At 34.3% G+C, this 23,189-nt stretch overlaps 1 protein-coding gene across 2 annotated transcripts; it reads right to left on the bottom strand.

The window, feature by feature from the left end:
* Nucleotides 1-4: 4 nt before the first annotated feature.
* On the bottom strand, nucleotides 5-21,383 carry LOC130805064 (uncharacterized). 2 transcript variants are annotated; one of them, XM_057669679.1, is made up of 28 exons: nucleotides 21,025-21,383; nucleotides 16,245-16,339; nucleotides 15,137-15,236; nucleotides 14,638-14,742; nucleotides 14,274-14,436; nucleotides 12,522-12,642; nucleotides 12,097-12,141; nucleotides 11,934-12,014; nucleotides 11,671-11,765; nucleotides 11,433-11,583; nucleotides 10,357-10,443; nucleotides 10,054-10,173; nucleotides 9,852-9,980; nucleotides 9,668-9,765; nucleotides 9,455-9,578; nucleotides 9,025-9,132; nucleotides 8,768-8,909; nucleotides 7,347-7,457; nucleotides 7,203-7,266; nucleotides 7,021-7,096; nucleotides 6,528-6,710; nucleotides 6,328-6,438; nucleotides 4,873-5,031; nucleotides 4,630-4,788; nucleotides 4,149-4,373; nucleotides 3,135-3,308; nucleotides 912-1,027; nucleotides 5-825 (listed from the first exon to the last, which is right to left on the bottom strand). In XM_057669679.1, exons 1-28 carry the CDS (start codon nucleotides 21,185-21,187, stop codon nucleotides 285-287), a joined length of 3,846 nt encoding a protein of 1,281 aa, XP_057525662.1. In that variant the 5' UTR covers nucleotides 21,188-21,383; the 3' UTR covers nucleotides 5-284. The 2 variants fall into 2 exon arrangements, with proteins under 2 accessions (XP_057525662.1, XP_057525663.1); XM_057669680.1 differs by having other exon boundaries at nucleotides 912-1,024.
* Between the last annotated feature and the right edge of the window lie 1,806 nt (nucleotides 21,384-23,189).

Genomic DNA, 23,189 nt, shown 5'->3' with positions numbered 1-23,189 from the left:
TAAATGGTGAGAACGAGAATGTCATTTACTGGTAGGTCTTTAGAAATTAAAACAAACTTAGGATTCGAAGTAGTTCAGCGTAGACTGAGGCTCTGAGACAGCCGCATGGGATGTAATACAACAAATACTATAATTTTGTTCAGACATGAAAAAATTAAAATTTTCTTACATTATCGTGTGCCTAAACCAATCAGTAATTTCTATATCCAAAACCTGTATCAATAAATTGAAATAATTTACAATTTAAAGAGAGTTTCAATCTAAACATAGATCCAACAATTCATTTATGTAGACTGCAGCACAGTAATATAAAAGGATTGACCTGGACAGGTACCAGAAGATTCCTTTAAGTCTGCAGCACTCTCAGCAGTCGTTTGCGACAATTCCCAGTGTAATAGACAGTTAGAGATATTGTAAGTGCCAGGAGCAAATACACAAATCTGAACAGGCACTTCGATATCTGACAATGGTGGCAATTTCACTCTAGTTGCACTTGATCCACACCAAATAAATGGAGGTGTACTCTCAACAGGCATTTGCTTGTCATATTGAGTACTTCCGAGCGTATCTGCGTTGGTCTTAGCTTCACCAGTCAAAGAAACGTCATGCCATCCATGTTTAGTATCAGCGGAAACTCCAGTAGAATTACTTGATTGGCTAGCGCTCGAGACGGAATTGTTTGTATCAATGTGCACAGATACTTCAGCATCAAGAGAATTGTGGATACTCATCTTCAAATTTATTTCACAGAAAGACTTGTCAAAATCATGGTGAACAGTTCTTGGTCCTTCCATCATCCAACAAAGCGGACCATTACTTCCAACTCTACAAAGAAGAAAAAAGAATCAATAAGCCATAAGAAGACAAACGTTGAGAAATGAAAGGATCATCGATCAAAGAACAAATCTCACCTGCAAAGGCAAGCATGATGAGAAAAAATGCGAGAATGATCTGCAGACTCGGTGCTCGTGTCGCTTGTATGAGGATGAGAGATTAAAATGAAGTCCACTGTTTCAGTTAATCTCTGCTGATGAGCCAGAAGAACAGTATGTTAAATTATATCAATAAAGGTACAGCTGTTATAGCTTTTTATCTTACTCTCAACCTCAAAAGAGATCTTGTGGGTAATCTCCAAGCAAGGAATCATTCATAAATAAATAAATGGAGTGGGATCGCAGGAGTATGCTTCTACAGTTATTACATGAATAATCGGACTACTGTTGAACATGCCTTCTTGTTGGCACAGTTTACAATGAAAATAATGATAAGTTAATATTGAAGTGCCTATTGAACAGTTTGGTCATTGGTGCCAAAACAGACTTTTTAACAACAGATTGGTCTCGAAAAAAAGACACCACACACACACAAGTTGGTCATTCCATCAAAAAGGATGATATTATGCAGTAAAAACACCCTAATATCTGTAAGAAAGTTGGGGAAAGGGAAGATAGATGTATCTATTTTGGTCTGTCATAGCAAAGACAAAACTTCCATAAATTGAGGTTTTAGAATACTTATGAGGCAAACACATGTGCAAACTCTATCTATGGAAATACTTCTAGGTTCAATGTTAGCCACTCACTGCTAAACTCTCACCAATCAGAAACATAACAGCCATTTTAGGTTTGACACAGATAACTTCAAAAGAACAAGGAATTACCTGAATGTAGGTGGTAAGTGAGATTGGGCAGGCAAGACGTAATGCGTACACAAACAATAAGAAAGGGCCATACCCACTTTACTAAAATTTGAGACCGGAGACCGGAGAGAACAAAGCAGAGTATAGTGGTTAGTCATGGCCTTGGGGTGGATTACTTGGAACCGGTCCTATTTGGAACTGCCTGAAACCGATTCAGAACCGGTTCAATTCTGAACCAGAACTGCCAGGAACTGGTTCTGAATCGCGGGACTAGGGTGGTTCTAAAATCATGTTTGACAAAATTGCGGAACCGCTGACAAAAACGGACCCGTGTATTCGTCGAGCTGGATGGACGAGGGACTGAACCTTAGAACAATCTAGTCTGACCATTGGAACTAGTCGTTGGAGCTAGTATCGTGCCGTTGAAGGCTCCTTCTATATATATGGATGAATTTGTTCATTCATTCCACACCTTCTACTCTCGCTACTTCTCTCTTTACTTATTCTCTCAAATTACTCACTTTAATTACTGTCTTAATTACTCAATTAGTCTTTTAATTTCTCTAATAATTCTTTTATTTCTTTAATTATCAAATACCAATGTCTTCCTTCTTCAAAAAATCCATAAAAACCATTATAGTTAGGTGCAAAAATCATTGGGAGCATCAAGCTCCAAAAGAAAGTCTACTTCTACCCCATAGGATCAACAACACCGTTGGTTAGTAACTATGAGCCAAATTACCAAGAAGGGTAAGATAAAGATTTAGGTAATTACAAAAATGAAGTGGTAGAAGCACTTGAAATTGACATGTAATGAATTTTGATAATACTCAACAAAAGTATGTCGCACATTATTTAAAAATTTTATATTTTTACATATTTGAATTTGAATTTAAAGATAAAAAAAGAGACGAACTGGTGGTCCAACCCACGACCTAAATCGCCTCTGAACAACCAAAGAATTGTCTGGAACCGAAACTATGACCTAGCGGTCTGAATCAGGTTCCACTTTGGTGGAAAGAAAACCAGAACTAGCCCATCCCGGACCGTGGCCATTACTAATAATGGGTATAAGATTGTGATAGTAAAACTAGGTAAAGGAGATAAGAGAAAACAATGCAAAAGGTACTGTTAATTGGCTCTAAGATGTAACAGGGACTATGTGCCACTTCCGTGTTTATGTATAGTTAAGAAGGTAAACAGATCTGAAAAATCTTTGCTAAGAAACATTATGTTGCCCAAAAGCCACTAAATTGGCTCTAAGAGGGGTATGGGCCGTACAGCAGGGTGGGTCGCATTTATGCAGCCCTACCCTCATTTCAAGCTTCCTCATGATTGCAAAACCATTGGTTGCTTCACATAAATAAGAAGCACACGCTTCATTAAATAATCTTGATATTTAAACTAAAAAATATCAGGTCAAATTATTGGTGACCAATGAAACCTTCAGGAATTGGTTAGATTACTTTTTTAACCAGGTTGAGTGGAGAGTAACCTGATGGGATTTGACTTCATGCAATCTTTCATGTCGATGGAAATCCACTACAGGTGAGCTTGATATATCAAACAAGTCTTCTTTGTAAACTGCAGTACCTAACTTTACATGGCTTCCTCTGTTATCACAATGAGAAATAACCTCATCTTTTGAAATGGTTACCATCCTGCCATTCTATTTGTAAAAAACAAAATTAGAGAGAGAGGCAACAACTTAAGTAGATGGAAAGACAACATACTTTTTGCTCTCTATGAGTCCCAACCGCTTTTTTTTTCTTTTCTTATATTTTCTTTTTATGTTAGCCCTCTTCGAGAGAGAGAGAGAGAGAGGGGGAGGGGGGGGGGGGGTAACTTTGAAAAATCATGTAAACTTCATGTAAATTAGCTAACAATGCAACGAATAATGGAAAATCATCAGCATCATGGGAAAAATGGAAAATCATCATAAATGTCTAAGAATCATGATAATATTTGTTGGTTATCCATAAAAAAGGTTGTCTGGTTGACCAGTAGATGAATTGAAAATCAAGCATAATAATATAAGCTGTAAAGTCACATGCCTTAGTAGCCCTAGTCACTTGCTATGTTGCTCAACTCACAGGGACTCCTCATATTGAGCCTGGGAAGGGATACTCCCAAATATCTTTTCAGGGTTTGGCAGATCCCAAGATTGAGCCAAATCGTTAATTGGGCCCATCTCCTCTCGAGGCATCGTATATTAACAATCATTAATTCATGCACCCTTTTACTAAAATGAATTTCCAAAATCTAATTATTGGAGAAAGCACACAACTCCAGAAGATGCGCAGCAAAATGGCATAGCAAAAAATAATCTAATGAGAAAATGTGAAGAGCTATGACTTCAGATTAAGAAAAAGAAAACTGTTCAAAAAGTTCACCAGATGATCTGGGTCAATTCAAACATTATGTTTCTGAGTCAATCCTGCATCAAGATGAAGCAGGACCAGCCATAATATTGAGGAAATATAGCATGAACCAGAAAATTTTAACTAACCTGCAGCTTGAAAAAGCAAGATAATGATTGGCCTGCCATTATTGGAGATGGTATGTTCACTGGTTGGAGCATTGTGATGTCCCATTGATCTCCTAAACATGACAGCTGGTAAATCTCAAAACTCTGTGAACTAGTTTTATTTACAAGATCCATGTGTACTAAGAATTCCTGCAGTCCTGATGGGCAGCGGCTGACGTGGAAAGACACATCCAGAGATGGCAAGACCTATTATAGAAATACAAAGATCTATTAGTCATTTACCTTCAGAAACAAAATAGTAAGAATTTGCTATATCGGGCAATGTAAGAATGGCACTGAGAAATTTAAATATCCCCTACCCTAACTGATTCGAAAAGATAAATAAATAACCAAAAGAGCCAAAATATTCAACATTTGTAGAGTTAAGCCAAAAGCTATACAAGGTAGTGAATATCTGAATAACAGAGCAAGTCTGCACTGATGAGATGCAACGGCAATTTACCTCAAAACTGTGACACATACGTAGGGTTCGATACCTCAGAACACTTGATACATCACCCATCTCATAATAAACTATTATATACACGGAAATCATTCCCGGTAAAGCAGCTCTAAACCAAACAGGCCACAAGACGGGTTCTTCTCCTTGAATAACAAAATCCTATAAGACAACAAACACATCAATTATAATAATGCACAACATATCATAACCAATAATTTCCCACAAGAAATTGTTTTCACAAACCTCAGGAAATTGGAAAAAAGAAGCCATTTCAGTACTCTGAGTTGCATGACCATGAGTTTCAGATTTATCCTTCAAAAGAAACCCAGGGAAGTCCAAATTCAAAGCTTCTTCGCTTCCAAGAGCAAGAACTCTGGGATGACTGATCCTCACTTTAAGATTCTGCAAGACACAAGATAAAGCTCTTTAATAGGCTTACATTTGTTTGTAATGCGAGCACTATGGAATTTTGACTTTTCTTCCTTCTTTTACTTTTTCTAACGCTGGTTTCATTATAAAGTTATACTGTAAGCATAAATGTCAATCTCGGTAAACGGTTTCTAGTCAAACAGCAGTACCAATATAGCACCAAGAATAGCTTATTTATGCACAGAAGATTTCTGATGATAATCATTCCTTTTAATAGCATAAAGCCTTTTACAAAGTTGAAATTCTACCTTTAGCAAATACATTTATGAGATTTACCTAATACACCAATTTTCCTCAAACCCACTAGTAGCCAAGCAAGTCCCAAAGTAGGATTTAAGAATTTTAAATGCTTACCAGTTACCAATAATATGTGCCAAGAGTAATGTTTGTGAGTTCATAAAATAAAGAAGAAATTTATGTGTCAATAGTTCTGCAACATTTCTTCAAAATTTGATTGATAGTTCAGTCTAGAGGTGTTCAACGGGGCGGGTCGACCCAACAGGACAAGGGTCGGGTCATTGACGGGCCTTTGTGTAAAGGGTCGGGCAGGGCGGGTCGGATAATCATAGGAATTGGTTGTAAAAAATATTTAACCACTTTTTTTTATGTTTTTATATGACATTATTATATACATTATTGAATTGACCCAACAGGCCATAAAATATAATAAAAAAAACTATTTTATTAACTATTAAAAAACGGGTCAAAGTGAGTCGTATTTAAACAGGTTTGGATCCTCCCCGCCCCGTTAAACATTTGACATGTCCTGCCCCGACCCGGCCCATTTAAATTTTGAGCCAACCCACTCCGACCCGACCTGTTGAACACCTCTAGTTCAGTCATACATATTAATTACACAACAGTCTTTGCATTCCATAAGAATACATTATACTTAATTATTAATCCAAATGCCATATTTAGTGTGATTAGTTTGAACCTCAAACATTCCATGCAACACTAAATTGTGCATTAATCATAATGTAACCTCACTGATTACACAGAAAAATGATTTGTCAATACATCGATATTGTTTCGATGTAAATGAACATATGAACATCATCAGGCACAATTTCATTTCCAGTAATCTTTAAATAAATTCAGTACATTGTACAAAAATAACTTCCTCACAGAAAGCCTAGATCTAGTCTCTAAATTATGAAAACATTATCAATTCCAATATAGAAAAAAGATGATCATTAATTTTAACTCCACTAGAAGTTTCGATAAATATTGGAAAGACAGTCATAAACTACATAGACATAATCTTACCTTCACAGGAAAATTGGAGTTGTTTTTCAACTCCAAAACCAGATGTTGCAACTCGCCATGATATGATTTTTTAGGCAGTGCTCTAATAACTCCTTCAAGCCTTGGTAAAGACTAATAAAAGAACAAAAAAAATTAATGAAAAGAAAAGAATGATAAGCGCACGAGTGAACGGAAAGACAGGCAAGCAGAGTATTGATCACCTTTATGACCAAAAATGTCAGTTCATCCCCATTAGATTGTTTAGGTTTTCTCCTATTAGCATTCTTCTTCTTTAATTGTTCAGATTCGAAAATCTGAAATCCAACAACAGAATCTGACAATTTCCACTTCACTCCAACCAATTTCAGCATCCCTTCTGCTTTGGGGGTAACGGTTAAATTTACCTAGTAAAAACGCAAAGGAGAAATGAAAATTTGATTAATTTAAGAACTTATTACACGTACATATAACTATTCATATGCATGCCAACATTGAGCAGATAAAATTTTGATTCACCTACTTAATATACATCAAATTGTTCCACAGCATCGATTATAACAGTCGAGTAGAAGCTTCAAAGAGCTTTCTACATCATAGACAAGCCTACCAAAGTAGATAGTAGTGTACTGCCTACATTCTTTGCCAGAAGCACTTCAACAGGAGTTTATATTCCTAGAGCTAATCAGCAGAAAAGTTCAAGAAAGTAAAACTTACAAGAAGTGTTTCACCAGCATTGAGAGAGAAGTCAACTTCAGACAATATAAATAGGCTTTTATCTCCATTCCCACCCCTGCAACAAGAAGAAAATGCCACTTTCAAAATAAGTCACCCCTAATTATCGACACAGTGAACCATCAATAATCGATTCAACATGTCATAAAGTTTCACAGGCATACCCTTCAGCAATTAATTCTCTAAGATGTTCGTCATTTTGTAAACTTGTGGAACACCCAATATCATCTGAAGTGATTATAAAAAAAATTGAGTGAAGCTAAGATAGTCAACTAACGCAAAACTCAAAATTGTTAATATTTCCGCACCTTTTTCCATTTCATCACTTGTCACGAAGTACTTGCATATCAGAGAAACATTTGAGACTGATATAGGGATTTGAAGGGGGTTTTTGAATCCTATATCAATTTTTATTGCTTCTGCAGAAAGAACAAGATATATGAAGAACTAGAGTTCACCTCTCGTAAACAATAAAATTATTGATCTAGCAACAAACATAGGAAAGTCTGTACAAGAGTTTTATAAAATCACGCAGTAGTTTACAAAAATACTGCAATTGGATCAATGGTAAATGGTAAGTAGCTCATTGCTGCCAAAAGCAGATAAGTTATAGGTTCCAAGGCCACTTGCAGCTTTTTTGGAAAATCTCAATTAAGTTCTATTTGATTGTTTCCTCCCAACCTGTGAAATCCCCCCCATGAAAAGTCTCTGGTTTTGCAATTTCCTAGCAGCCTCCTGTTTTAGTTTTCATTGTTCTAATGCCCAAATATTACATCTATAGAAAAATGGGGACAATGAGATAATCCATCCTGCATTCCCCTAATAAACAAACAGCAACAGCGACAAAGAGCCATAGCATAGTATTGCGACAACCCTAGAGCTCAGGAAATATCACTGATCCCATTGTGGGGATGGTAGTTCAGTCTGAATCCACCCCTGATCCAGCCCGATCCGAGGTATTTAATTCGATCTGAGTTTGAGAAAATATCCGAGTCCGATTATATAATCCGAGTCCGATTCAGAGACGGACCGGAGTTGGACCTCATAAAATATCCGATGCTCCGACCCGAATCCAACCCTACTCCGACTTCGGCTCGACCCGACATCCGACTTTGAATTCGAATTTAAGCCATTGATTGGTCTCTTATTCTAGGACCTATCATTAGACCAATACTATGATTCTACCATTTACCAGATATAAAGCATTTTTATACATTTTCTAGAAAACTAAATAATAAAAATGGAAAATTAAGAAAACAAAAGTTTCAAAATTAAGCTGCTTGCTAGAGAAAAAGCTAGATGAAATGGTGCCCAAAAGAATCAATTCCCAAAACCTTTTTTGGGTTATCAAAGAATTCAATAAATTGAAAACATAAAAGGTCCATACGTACTCCCAGAATCAATCACAAGAATGGCTCTATAATAAAAATTCAAAGATCAAAAGAGAGTTTTGTCAGTCTTCTGCTGGCTTTATTTCTCAAAATAAGTTATTTCTAGTCCTCAAAATCTCATTTTATTTCTTGTTAAAAACAGTTGGTAACAATGGATTACTGGTGAGTGATATCACATAACCCAACAGTTACAAAAAAGCCGCCAACTAGCAAATCGCAAATCTGAATTCAATCGCGAATTGAAGCAAACTGCAAATCATGTGACAGAACAGACAGAGCCAAATCTAAAAGGTCAATGCAGCTACAGAAACTAGTCAACTACTATGATATGTTCATACCTCCAGCAACACAAATATTTGACTGTTTAGATTTCTTTGGCACAAGCTTCGTATGCAATTCCAACCAGTTAGATCTAGCAGTCGACATAGATGGAATCATGTCTTCCTCCAAAGACTTCCATATGCTCTCTTGTACACCAACCTAAATAATTACAACATCGTTGTAATGCTAAAACTTTATTTCTGATCAGACAGCCAACGTGCTGTATTAAAAAGGGGTGCTTAAAAAGCTAGTCTACAGAAGAGAATAAACTCACAGAAGCAGGTGAAGCATATGTTCGATGATCTTCATAAACAACTCTAAAAGAAGGGAGTTTAACAACTGGCAAACGAAGTCGGCAAACCTGAAATGTTTTCCCGGTTTTCTGCAGCAAAATAGATAGAATGTCAAAGAAGCCAAACAATCTTTGATGTGCAGCCTACTGATTTCAACTGCTCTGAAGAGAAAAAGTTTATCAGTTCATTGTTGATGTGTAAACATGACATAATTTATGCATTATGTATACCGAGTTAGGAAATTGGAGAGGGTTCTTGCGTTTTATTTTAAAATCAATGGCTTTGTCAACTGACTATCAGGAGATACCAAAGTTTAAGGATGCTGACTACTGAAATTGTATATATAGGAAATAACAATATACATTTAGAGTAATAAAAAAATATCCTTGAAAATACGAGAATGCAAATTACCTGAACAAGTTGAAGAAAATCTCCAAGGAATAACTCCTGTTTGGCCTTGGATTGACTGGTACAAGCCAGAATTTCTAGCATATGCTCAACTGCCACATCAGACATTCCAAGTATAGCAAACCATCTGATCATCCAGACAAAAAGAGAAGACTGCTAAGTCAAGTTCTAAGGTAACAATAAGGTGCACCGGTTCTTGTGATGTATTCAACTTACTTGCCAAGTTGAAAATGTATGTGATCTCGGATTAGACCCCAAGAAGTCCCACTAAACACAGAAAGAGCTGTTTGGTATGTCCGAATAGCATGTTTCATCTGATATGCATAATAAAAGAAGATAAATTTCAAAAGACCATCCGGAAAAGGAAAGAAATTATAGGACTTCTTTTTAGTAGATGTACCTGATCACACTTCTTATAAGAATTTCCAGAAAGAATGAGGTGAAATCCATACTTACGTAACATTTGTGGAACTGAAAATAAGTAGCAATAAGATGCTTGCTCAAGCATTACTGCTGATTGCAATGGTTCCTGAACAAGTTGATGAAAGTAAGACCTTGAAGCAATGCTCTTGAGTCAACCATGTTAAAGAAAGTAGCACTACCTCACCAGAAACACGGAAGTAAACGTTGGCTGCCTCCTTATACTGACCTCCGGCTTTCAACATTTCAGCCCACCAAAGCCCACAACGAATAGCATTTTGTTGGCCATACAGCCCAAGTTTCTGCAGCATTTTGGCATCATTGTCACAAAAAGAAACCAAGCATTTGAGCACAAGACTATCATCCACTGACAAACCAAAATAACACATTTGCCAAATTAACAGCCTTTGAAAGTCACATTTGCTCAATCTAAATCATAATGTACAAAAACCAAAATCGCAGCAACCCAGAAGAAAGATGCATACTAGGTATGTGGTGAAGGCAGTTTCCATGCAGTACTCAGCTTCCTTTCTTAGTTGGTCCAGCATGAAGTATGCCAGTGCCGTCATTTCCTGCAATAAATAAAATATATGTTGAGCACAAGAAAAATTGTAAAGAAAAAGGCAATGCAAAAATCCCTAACACGAAAAAAAAAAATCAATGCATGTTTAAACAATTTCGATCAAATGAAAGTTTAAACTGTTTCTAGTCTAAGGCCAACAAACTTGATCAGTTCTTTTTAAGGAGCAGATTTCAATGATATACTACCAAACCATACAGGAAAAGGTGTCATCTTAAAAGAATTTGATGCCGAAAAAAAGAACACAGCCTTCATCCTAACATATGGTGTCAGCTAAATACCCAAGAAAAATGAATGTGAGAGAATAGAGATCATCGGAAACAAAGATTATACTTTATTCAGCCCTATCTAATATTTCCTCCGTTTTCTAATAGTGGCTATGTTTTCTTGTTTTCATGATACCCAATGCACTATTTTGACCCTAAAATATTTTTTGTTGCGCATAAACAATAATTATAAAAGGTTGATATTATGATATATGCATCGAGTCGAAACAAAATGCAAGACAATGTTGATTTATGAATAGTGTTTGCTGTGCAATTGTAGCCAATAAAAATGGAGGGAGTACTCATCTACAACTAAAACCCCAAAAGGTGAACAGGCCCATCGTATAAGACCTCAGACAGTAGAAAAGGGAAGTTCTGTAAAGTTGTGAACCATTCTAACTCCCAATATTTGCATCATGTAGCATATAGGTCCATGTGATTAGGTTTATGCCACAAGAAAGACAAATAAAATAGAAGATTAATGCCAACTAATTTTGACCAGGTAAGGGCAAAGCTGCATACATAACAAGCTACTAAGTGTCAAGTAAAATAATAAGAAAAAAAAAAAAAAACAAGCTATTGAGGTTTGGATATCAAAATCCTTTTTGGTTAGTGGTCATTGTTCCTGTGTACTAAAAAAGTTGAAAAAAGATAGCAGACATAAAAGCAGTCTGAATTGCCAAGGATGATAGCAACATTTGAAATGACAAGCTACCTGCACACCAGCATAGCGTTTCCAGGATTTGTCAAGTTTATAATCTGTGGATATAAGACGATAATTCGACAAGGCAAGATCATAGTCCCGTAGCATGAACGCATAATCACCCAACACTCTGATTTGTGATTCAGTGGAACTGAAAGTATACCTTCAATGAAGAGAGAGAAAACCGCATAGTCAGAATTTAATGATAGTTCAATATGCATGATCTCAACAAAGAATTAAATTAGCATACGCTGGACCATCAGGGGTATCTGGTATATCTTCCTTCGCTTTCCTCCACCACAAATTTTTTATTTGGTTCCTAAACCCTTTTCTTGTAGCAGAAACCTGCGAATGCACAAAAGAAAATCAAGGCTGACATATCAAGAAAGAACACAAAGAGGAGAGTAGGAACAGGGAAACAAAAGAATAAGAAAAAGGTCCCACGTGATAAAGAGGGAGAGAGAAAGAAGAGAGGAAGAAAGAAAGATAGCATCACTAAACAAATAAAAAAACCTGCTGATTTAGTGCCCGAATTTTTTGCTCCATGTGAGGGATTACGTGTTTAGTTGTAAGGTCTTGCATGAGAAACTTTATCTGCTCAATTTATTAAAACAACATTAAGATGCTGATGGATCCTAGCTAAAAGCTGAAATACAAATGCCACATAGGCTATCACCTGTTCAATATCATCTGCGTCGAGAAAATGTTCCTTGATTGATTTCTACAGCAAAAAAATGAAAATATATTGAGTTACAAATAAAGATAAATAAACAATTCTATGTCCTCTTTTATCTTGATCCTAACTACACAAGGACAACTAAATCATGTATACAATAACTTTGTCAAAGCCTTAATCCCAACAGATTGGGGTTGGCTACATGAACCAACCAAATCGTGTATCATGGGTAAAAATAATACAATATTTGTAGGAGATATACTCCCCTCCAGTCCAGAATAAGCATCACACCAATAGCTTTCTATTAAGAAAGCTTCAAGTTTAAAAGATATATGACGAAATTATGTGCACTAATATATAAGTAATAGATTATTCGGTACATTTCACTAAATGAATTGAAGTAGATCAATAAAACATAAACTTACAAAGGAAGACCATGGGTTATATTCAATATCTTCTGATCCACCTTGCAAGGAATTAATGCACAGCAGTTGGCATTCATTTGACCCAAAAGTGTTTTTCACATCCGATAAAATCTTTGATGCCCTAAAAAGATGAGTGGAGGCATTGAATTATTATCAATAATACATTTTAGCTCATTTACGGATGCATCTGGTGAAAGAGAAAAATATTTGATCAGCAAACCTATATTCTACAACTCTCAAGTTGTGCTACAAATGCAATAAAATGACCCTTCAAAAGGTCAACATGGATAGAGAAGAACTTAAATTATAATCGAATTTAAGGAAGAAATGTGGAGGGGATGACATTCCTAGGTCCCAAATCAACAAATACAGGAAATAGGCCAATAAAACTATGTAATCTTGATTGACGATACATAAAGGAATTTCAGATTTATTAAAAACATTTGCCATAATTCGACCCATAAAGATTCTTCCCGTGTGGTTTATAAGCACACTAGGCCAAATCCCATAAAAACACACTGTCACACAAAGAATGTTGCGTTATTTAAAAGGCCATTCTGTAATAAAGTTTGAAGTTACCAATTACCGTTACATGCGTTATAAAAACATACTGCAACAAATATTATAGACCATTATTTTACAAAATTTGCCTTTTAGCCATAATAGTTAATGAAATAGTTAGGTGCTTAAATACAAATGAATCCACATGTATAACATTAATACCCTCATATTTCAGAAACTGTAAACGTTTGAAACCTCATATTTGAATACAAATTTTTTTAAAAAATGGAAGAAACTAAAAGGTATACTTATAGCCGCTACAGTACTGAATAAAATGTAAATCTTTTTTTCCAAATGTCTAATCACACCTATATGGCCCATAGAATAACTACTCTCTCGTTACTTTACGTAACGCCCATTATGTAACATGTTTGAGATTCCACGATGTTCAATCCCGTTATGTAACGTTGCATGAATTTTTCACGGTCAAAACACTACGCTGACCGTTATGTAACGTGTAACACCCGTTATTTTATCGTTATAACGATATATAACCATTACAACGTTTTTGTCTGCCCGCTAAAATTTCATCAATACCCTTTAACTTTAATTGTCACGATCGCATAAATTATTGTTACTCCATATTATAGTTGATAAACAGAATAATTAACTAATAACTAATAAGTTAATTAATTATACGCCAAATGTACCTCATATAGTGCAATGATAAAGCTATAGGCATATTATTGCATAATGATAATAGCTCAACAACAAAATGTAATTATAAGTTTAAAAATCCTCTTATGTGATTTTTATCAAAAATCACACTGCATCGGCCGTGATTCACGTTGTTACTCCGTTATAGCCGTTTTTCGCGACACAGCGACCGTTTCCGCAAATGCATCCACGACCTCCATGAAACTACAACTGTTATCTAGACCACAATTTTTCTCTATCTTGTTTTCCCTGGTATAGGATTTAGGGGAAATAAACTCTAAAAAACATTATTCAGAGTTGAGAAACCAATAGTCTTTCTTGGTAATAGTGATTTCAAGAGTTCATAACGTAGATAAGAATCAAGAAAAAAACATCATAGATACCATCTATAAGAGCCTATATTGATTACATACATATTATCATTAGTCACATCGTCAGATTCTTTTTGATTTGTTAAAGATGACTTTTCGCATGGAATTGGCCATTGGTACATTTAAACAACCATTAACTGAATTAAGATGTAAAATTACTCACTGCTCAAATGGTCCATCTTGATTGTCATGCAATACAACATAGTGTTTGAGAATCTTCGGATCCATTGCACCATCGTTCATAAGAGAAGGAAACTTGTTGATGTTGAAAAGGTCAACAAATTTATTAACTGGCACTTCATCTTGAGATGAAACAACCAACAGGCCTGCGCAAAATTTCTGATAAAAGTAAGGAGTGATTTCTTTCAATTCAATTATGTTTTACTTCCCTTTTTCATATTATTAGCCATCTGATTTGTTAACCATTGAGGTATGAAACTTAATAGAAAGTGTTATAAAGGAGGGTCGTACAAACAAGGATCCATCTATAGCATGCGCAAGTTAACAAAAATATAGAATATGCTCACAAGCAACGGGATGGTCAAATGTTTCATGATCAGAAAACGATGAGGTCCGTATAAGCTCTTGATTGAATATCTCAAACCATGGTGGCAATGCATTTGATTCTGGACCTGCAAACATTGTAGACAGATATCAGTTTTCAAAAGCCACATTGCAGTTACCTCATCAAACAGCTGCAAACTATACACATTTAAAAAAATTCCTGAGATCATTGATCTTTAATCCAATAGAGATTCAAAGGATACAATTAATCCATAAGTTGCAAACTGTGATGTGCAACAAGAAAAAACAGTTTTTCTGGACAAGCCCTAAAATATTATAGCAGAAACATACTGCAAATTTCACAGACGTGACATGAACTCAAAAAGACATATAACAATCCCATATGCTTCTTAATATAAAATACCAACAGAAGGATTATTCCCCTGCCAACAATCTGCAGAATAATAGTTGAGACTTCTAGTTATGTATCAGATATCAGTTACTTGAGAATAAGACACTCACTGGTGAGGATTTTCTCATTCCTGTGTAGCTCTGAAGATCTCTCATAATTTTCCTTTTCCCCAGCTTCAGTAACAACTTTGTTCAACCACACTTTTGCTGTCTAGTTGAACAACAGAACATTTAGAACCCAAACATTTAAAACCACATAAAATATTCCACTTCTAAAATATTAAAGAAACCAAAGATATCAGGTGAGTATAGCATAATGGTTCATAATTTATGTGCACTTCTAATTCATGTGAAGTAGTAAATAATATTTGCTAATAGGGGTCAAATCAGAAAGAACCTCTTTGTTTAGGGTAAGATAGCTTAAATCTTGTGGAAAGGCATGGATTTTATCAAATGTGTAAATTCAAAAAAATAAAATACATACTAATATTGATCTATTGTAAACCTAATTCAATCACAATTATTCACATTCTATAAATTTAAAAAATAGAACTAATTGTTGAAATATGGTGTTAATTATTTGATTGTTATGTCATCAAATTCTAACATAAAATGTCATATCTTTTTTGAAGAAATAAGATAATATTAAAATATGACATCTAACTCATGATAAAGACATAATTGTCCATTAGTATTTAGGCAAGAAAATTTTATTTGAGAGCATGCCACATATCATTTTTGGTTTATCTTATAGTACGTAGTATTGATTTAGTATTGATTGATAATTGCCTACATACAACACTCCAACCTCACCTAGGTGGGACCATTTAATGTCATTAGGGTGATAGAATATTGTGTTGTTGACTTATAGTAAAATACTAAAGGACTATCCATAGATTTCCAGTCTCATCACATACATGTCCTCAAATATGCAGAGAATCCAAAAGGTCCCAAGACAATTCCATACAGACAGAAGAGAAAAATATGACACAGAACCCTCCATTATTTGATTCTACTTTCTAATTTTTGCAGCAAAACATGTCTCGATATGCTTTTCCTTGAGAATGAAGTCAAGTTTAGGAGGCAGATAACTCATTCCCACAATAGTTTCTCAATTAACAAAACATTCTTAAAATAACACGTTCTAGTATACAATCAAGTATGACTAGTCACCCTCTTTACAAATTCAATCTAAGAATACAAATTAAAATGTGAATACCTCGAACTCAGGCTTCCGGATATCAGAAGCATAGAACAATCGCAACTTGAATTTCTTAATCCTGTAAGGCTGGTCACTTGCTGTTCGTACAGGCACTGCAATGAATCGCACAAACTAACCATTATCAGATATCATTTTCCCTAAAGGTTTGCAGAGACCAGTCATAAGATTTAGTTAGATAAAGTCAAAGGTAAGAGAACAATGACTTTACCAGCCAATTATTTCAGATTGATCTGATCCATGAAAATGAATAAATATTTTAATGCAGATCCAAATAACCACTTTCTATCAAAAAAAATGGATTATTTTACCAGATTTCCAGTTTACTAAAAAGTTAAAACACTCAATAAAGAAAAGCACAGGGTTAGTCTATAGCTTCACAATAATTGTTGTTTACTGAGGGCAGGTTCTTTCAAGCTTCAAAGACATTGCACTTATGAGAACTTAATCAAATATTGAAAATGTGAGGTATAGAGTGATGGGAAAACCTGAATCGAACTAAAAGCAAAAAAACTAAACTAAAATGAACTTAAAATAAGTTGGGAGAAGTGATGTGTTCATCTCAACTTAATAGAATTAAAATTATATGAAGTATATGTATTTGCTATGTTATTCGCCCTATTCACTTCACCTTACATACTCTAGACAACCATTGTCACCCGTAATGGTGAACGCACTTTGTTTCGGTACATGGGATAGGAATGGGAATGTGGAACGCAACCTAGAGTGACTCGGGAACGACTAGATACATGAAATAAATGTATAAACGGAAAGTTATTGTCAAAAGAAAATGAAATTAATTTTTGTGCTTTAATATTTTGTTTTTAAACAAACTTTTCCAATTTTAAGGCTTTATGTCTTTAATTCCCTCCCTTTTCTCTCCATGAATCTATAAATGGAGGCCCAAAAACCTTTTAGAGTATCGGTTGAAGGTTTGCTAAACAAGGACAGCACCTTGAGCAATTGGGGACATGTACCGCCGGTGATCTGGCAGTTTGGGGACACAAAATAGGGTTAACTTGCACGCTCCAGGGTTCTTTGACTTGAATAATTCTTTTTGGGAAAAAATAATGGAAAATTTTCATAAAATAGCCACACTTAGAAACGTACCCATGTGCGAAAAAACATGAATAACATAAATGGTTAGTGAATTATAGCTATAAGTAGTGAAAAAGCTCAGTAGTGATTAGTAAACAAACCAGAACTAAAGTAAAGCTCTTAAAACGGAAAAGAATTAAATAGAACTTAAATGATGTTTATATAAGTTGGGAAAAAAATATTTGTAATCTTTTGACGATATTTCCAATTATCATGAACATTATTTGAGGGTAATACATTAGGCTAGTTTACGTTGTATATTATTATAGCCTACCTTTGAAGTGTGATTGTCTATCACTCCACTATGGAACACTAAAACTACATTAATCCCTTATCAAATATGCTTGTTAATTCAGCAAAGAGTGCTAGATTCAAATTTAAAACACCTAAAGTAGTTTTTTTGTTTGCAGTATATGCCATACAAAACCACACCTATTGTTTTTTATTTGCAACACATTTTATTAAAAAATTTTTTTAAATTAGTTGCAATATTAATATTATTGCCTTTTGGCTACTCTCTATTTCCTCTCATCACATTGGCCCCTTGTTTTGCTCTTTCTATGTCTGTCTTCTCCTTAATATTTATGTCATCTTCCATGTTGAAATAGCGAACCAAAAATTGAGGTTTTAAAAGTAATCAATAAGTAAATGTTTCTCCCTTAATGCTACGTGACTATGTCATACTCATTATTTTAATGTGAGTTAGTTTAATCTTTTCAGAAAGATTACATTAATGCTCTCTTGTTTGTGTAATAACACTCTTTAATATATTTCTTTCTACATGAATTTAATAACAATAGCAAGCAAAGTTGATGAGGAATGTTTATGGATGATGATGTAATGAAGGATCGTCCTACAAGGTGCAATTAGGGAGTTATCTTAAGGAAGTGACGTAGTGTACTGTTAATTCAAATGTTAGATCAACACAATTTCTTACAATATTCATTTACATCCCAAAAAGATTTATAATTGTCCCTAGTAAAGTTAGATGTCAAGAGTATGAAACTCCATATAATCTATAAAATATGAAAATAAAATAATCGCAATTAGAAAATGATTTATAAGGAAAAATTGCAATTTCTTTGCCCAAAGATAATGGCATTTACATATAATCAAGTTTAGAAAGGTGTAGGAAGAACATCATGAAGCTTAATTTCATACTTTCACAGTTGCTTTTTGTTCTTCACATTGATCCTAGTGAAAACTTAAAACTTATGTATCTTTAATTGTGTACACAACAACAATGCCAAAACCTTATATATCTTAAAATGTGTCTGTGAAAATTTATAAAAATATGACAATTAGAACATTGATATTGAGCCAAATCTATCAATATCCTACATTGAATATGTTTTTCATATAGATGGGGGAGAATTCATAGTCAAAGTTTGAGTCAAAAATTAAAATATATCATAATCTAAACTCTAGAGCATTACATAACCAAAACAAACATATTTTTCTAATTTCAATTCCAATAATATTATCATTAATATTTGTTTTCGCCATGGCAAAAGCATATCCCAATTATACTTGTTGAAATAATCTAAAAATTTTAGTAAAATGTTACCAAAAATATTCTAGTAACATGAATGTAACTAGAACTATCTTCTATCTAGCCAGCAAGTTGGAAGTTAATCTAGTTTCGTTAGAATTATCTAGAAAGAGAATTGTAATATTAATTGACATTGTACTGCACTATAAATATGTTTTAAGTTATGCTTTGATGGATGGAATCAACATCAATAAAATAAGTAATTAAAGTTTCATTGAAATCTTATTTTCTCCTCCATTTTAGTACTTTCATAACCCACTATTTTCTACATTTGGTACCGAGAGCTGTAAGCATAACCAACTAAAACAAAAAAAATCCCATAACTTTATAAACCTTGTTAAAAAAGATATCCCATGGCCAATAACATTGCAAATTTTCCATTACCAATTTTTGTGGGAGAAACTTATGATTTTTGGAAGATAAAAATGAAAACATAGTTAAGATCACATGATTTATGGAGAATTGTTATTAAAGGGTACCAATAGTATAAAATTAAAAGCGGTTTGAGTGATGCGCAAAAGAAAAAGCTCGAGAGGAAAGAATCCCGGCGGCCAAGACATTATATCTAATAGAAAATGCTCTTACAAGTTCAGTTTTTCCAAGAATATTAAGGGTGACACGAAAAAGGAAGCATGGGTGATAGTACAACATGAGTTTCGAGGAGATAACATGGTGAGAAGTATCAAACTTCAATCATTAAGAGGTGAATTTGATTAAAAAAGGAGAATTAATGGATGATTATTTTTCAAGAGTAAAATAAATTGTAAATCAAATGATATCATAAGGGAAAAATATTCTGAATGAAAAAATTGTTAAGAAAATATTATCAACATTAACAGAAAATTATGATGACATTGTGGCCATACTAAAAGAAACAAAGGATATCCCGTAGAACAACTTTTTGGATCTTTGGATTCCTTTAACAAAAGTAGACACAAAGATGAAGAAAGTGAACAGACGGCTCTTCAAGCAAAATTTAATTTGAAGTACAAATTTTATAAAATGAAGAAAAATAATCAAGATGAAGAAAAGACAACCAAAATTAAAGATTCAAGCATTACATTTGTTTGTGAAATTTGTTAAAAGAATAATCATGGAAATGGAGGTTGTTATTTTAAAGTAAAAATGCAATGTTGGGTGTGCAAAAGGTTCGGTCACATTGAGAAAAATTGTAGGTCCAAAAAAGTTATGATGAAAACGACATTTTTGGTGAAGAAAAGAATGAAGACACTATCTTTTAAAGAATTTTTGAAGGAAGGACATTAACAAAGATGACCGGTGACATGAGCACCAGCCACCAATGATACAAAAACAATGAAGAAAAAAATATTTTGAAGCATTGTGAATGACATGAGCATCAACTACAAGAAAAAACTTTCAAAAAGTATAACTACTAAAAGACGCAAGGTAACAAGAGTACCAGCAGGAAAACGTAAGAAGGCAAGGGACAGGTCGCAAGAAAAGAACAATCCAGCTACGAGATTGGTAAGTATTGGTGGCAGGTGCATCGACAATGTATCAACATATTTTCAATATGACTTGAAGTATAAATTTTTAGATTAGGGGAGTGTTGAAATAATCTAATAAATTTAGTAAAATGTTATCAAGAATATTCAAGTAACATGAATGTAACTAGTAGAACTATATTCCATCTAGCTAGCTAGTAGGAACTTCAGCTAGTTCTGTTAGAATTATCTAGAACTAGAAAGTGAATTGTAATATTAATCGACATTGTACTGCACTATAATTATGATATAAGTTATGCTTTGGTGGATGGAATCAACATCAATATTACTTCAAGTTTCATTGAAATCCTAATTTCTCCTCCATTCTAGTACTTTCATAACCCACTATTTTCTACATTTACACAAAAACCAAATTGCAACAAATAGAAAATTATAACCCAATCACACAACCAAAACATTCAAATCAAACACATTCTACAATCCAAAACATTATCAAACAAGATAAAACAGAAAAGCAACGCAGATACTACAGCATTCAAATCAAGAAAACACCCAGCGCAATCAAAATTCAACAATAATATTGCAAATCAATATAGTGATAACAAATTGCGCAATACCAAGCTAAATGCTAATAATTGCAGAAATGCAGAGGATTGAAATGTACCATCAATGTTGTCGAAGATGGAGAACGGGGAGAGTAGATCAACTAAGCTAAGACCATTCTTTTGACATTTCTGTTCAACCAAAGGAGTAGAAAGTACCATCACGACGGGAGTTATATGGTCCATCAACATCCTTCCCAGCGTTGTGTTGGCAGGATCCGCCATAGTTGTCTCTCTTGAGAATTCAAATCTAAGATCGTTAGAAGTGCCGATGGTTTTGAGAGGATACGGAATTGAGTTTCAGTTGGGTTTATGACCAGGCTAGATTTACCTCAGTTTGATGCGATTTGGTACATGAATTTCTTTCTTTCGTGTATTTGCCAAACACACGGACCCTGTACCTTGTAGCTTTTAGTTTGACCTAGGGTCTATATGGCAACACAAATTCTAAAATCATAATTTCTTATAGTTTTAGATAAATTATAATCATAAAGTGATACTTTATAGTTTTAAAGTGATTACTTTTAATGATCTTAAAGTGATCATTTATAACTTTAAAATGATTAATTAATTATAATTTAAATTCATCATTTACAATGTTAAAGTAATTAATTAGAGAAGTGGGTTGATTATATAGCCTTGTTTTAAGTGAGACGATCTCATATGACAGTTGTTGTAAGTCAATTGTTTAGTTCAATTCATCATCATACCCAGTGTATCTCGCTCATAGAAAACTATGGTCAGGGTCTGGCGAGGGAAGAAAGACGACAGCTCATACCCATAGAGGAGAGTGCAGTCAAAGAGTCTCTCGGCTCGAGAAAGGTCTTCAAAGATAGCAAAACCTGCAACTTACAAATAGAATAAATAGAATACGTACAAATAACTAAAAATAAAGATAAAAGCAAAGAAGGAGGTAAAGAACGATAATTAAAGGCAACGACCAATAACAAGCAATGGGTAAAAGGGACGGGTTTAGTAATCTAAGACGTGGATAAGGCGCCGCCAACTGCCCCAAGAGAAGTGAAGTTCATGTAAGTCACTTTTAATTTGTTCCTCTCACGTTCTCCTAGGTGTTTCTCGACTTTTTTTGCCCTCCACTATGATACATTCGATCCTTCTTGCTGGGGCGTCATGGGTCTTTCTCTACACATACCCAAACCATCTCAACTTGTTCTCCTGCATCTTTGTGGAGAGAGGTGCAACCCCTAACTTCTTTCTGAACTCCTGGTTTCTTATCATATCCATCATAGTATTACCACACATCCATACGCATTTCTGTTACTATGATTAATTCAACTTTTTATTTGTTATAGAGATAAAAGTGAGCTAAAAAGCCTAAAGCAATGAAAACAAACTACTATGATTAGTTTTTTATTTTAATTTAAAAGTCAACGTTTTATTTGGTATAAAATTATTTATCAAATACTTTTTGATTTCTTAACCAACTAAAAAGATAAAAGTCAACTAAAAAATCAACTAAAAGGCAAGAACAAGTCATTTATTTAACACTCCCTTAATATATTAGCTAATGGGCATGTAGGGTTATGTGGTAGTGGCCAAGAGACAAATGACCGAGTATTATTAGGCAAAAAAATACGTACACATGGTCTAGATTAACATTTAAGAAGCATCTACCTAGTTAGACTAGTGGTAAGGAGAACAAATCTCCAATCTTTAGTTCCTAGAATCAAACATTGCTATCAAAAACAACCAAACATAAAATAAGCATACAATAAGGTACTAAAAGAAATAATTTGGTGGATAATGACAAAAAAGGTATTCCCAAAAAATACATAAATGTAGTGCATGATATGTATCAAGAAATGATGACAAATGTTAGGAGATGTGGACGGCCAAGTAGCTAACAAAGTATTTTCAATCACAAATGGCCTCCGACATGCTCACTCTTAAATCCCTTTCTTTTTGCAATAGTCCTATATGAGATAACTTGATTGATCCAAGGAGATATGCGTTAGTACATATTGTTTGCGCACGATATTGTTTTAGTAGATGAGATCAGGGAACATGTAAATGCTAAGTTGAACGATGGAGACGAGAGTTGGAGTTACGAGGATTTATATTAAGTTGGTGTAAGAGTCTATGACAGAGTACATGAAGTTTAACTTCAATACAAATGAGATAACAAGAGACATTACAGAAGCTAAAAGGCAAAGAAATCGCTCCAACTTAATGCTTTATACCTCGTGTCCATGTTTCAAAGTGGTGG

This window comes from Amaranthus tricolor, chromosome 2, assembly GCF_026212465.1.
Source record: "Amaranthus tricolor cultivar Red isolate AtriRed21 chromosome 2, ASM2621246v1, whole genome shotgun sequence".
Taxonomy (NCBI): Eukaryota; Viridiplantae; Streptophyta; class Magnoliopsida; order Caryophyllales; family Amaranthaceae; genus Amaranthus; species Amaranthus tricolor.
The sequence above is the reverse complement of the archived record's forward strand: the minus strand, read 5'-3'. Positions and strand labels throughout refer to the sequence as shown.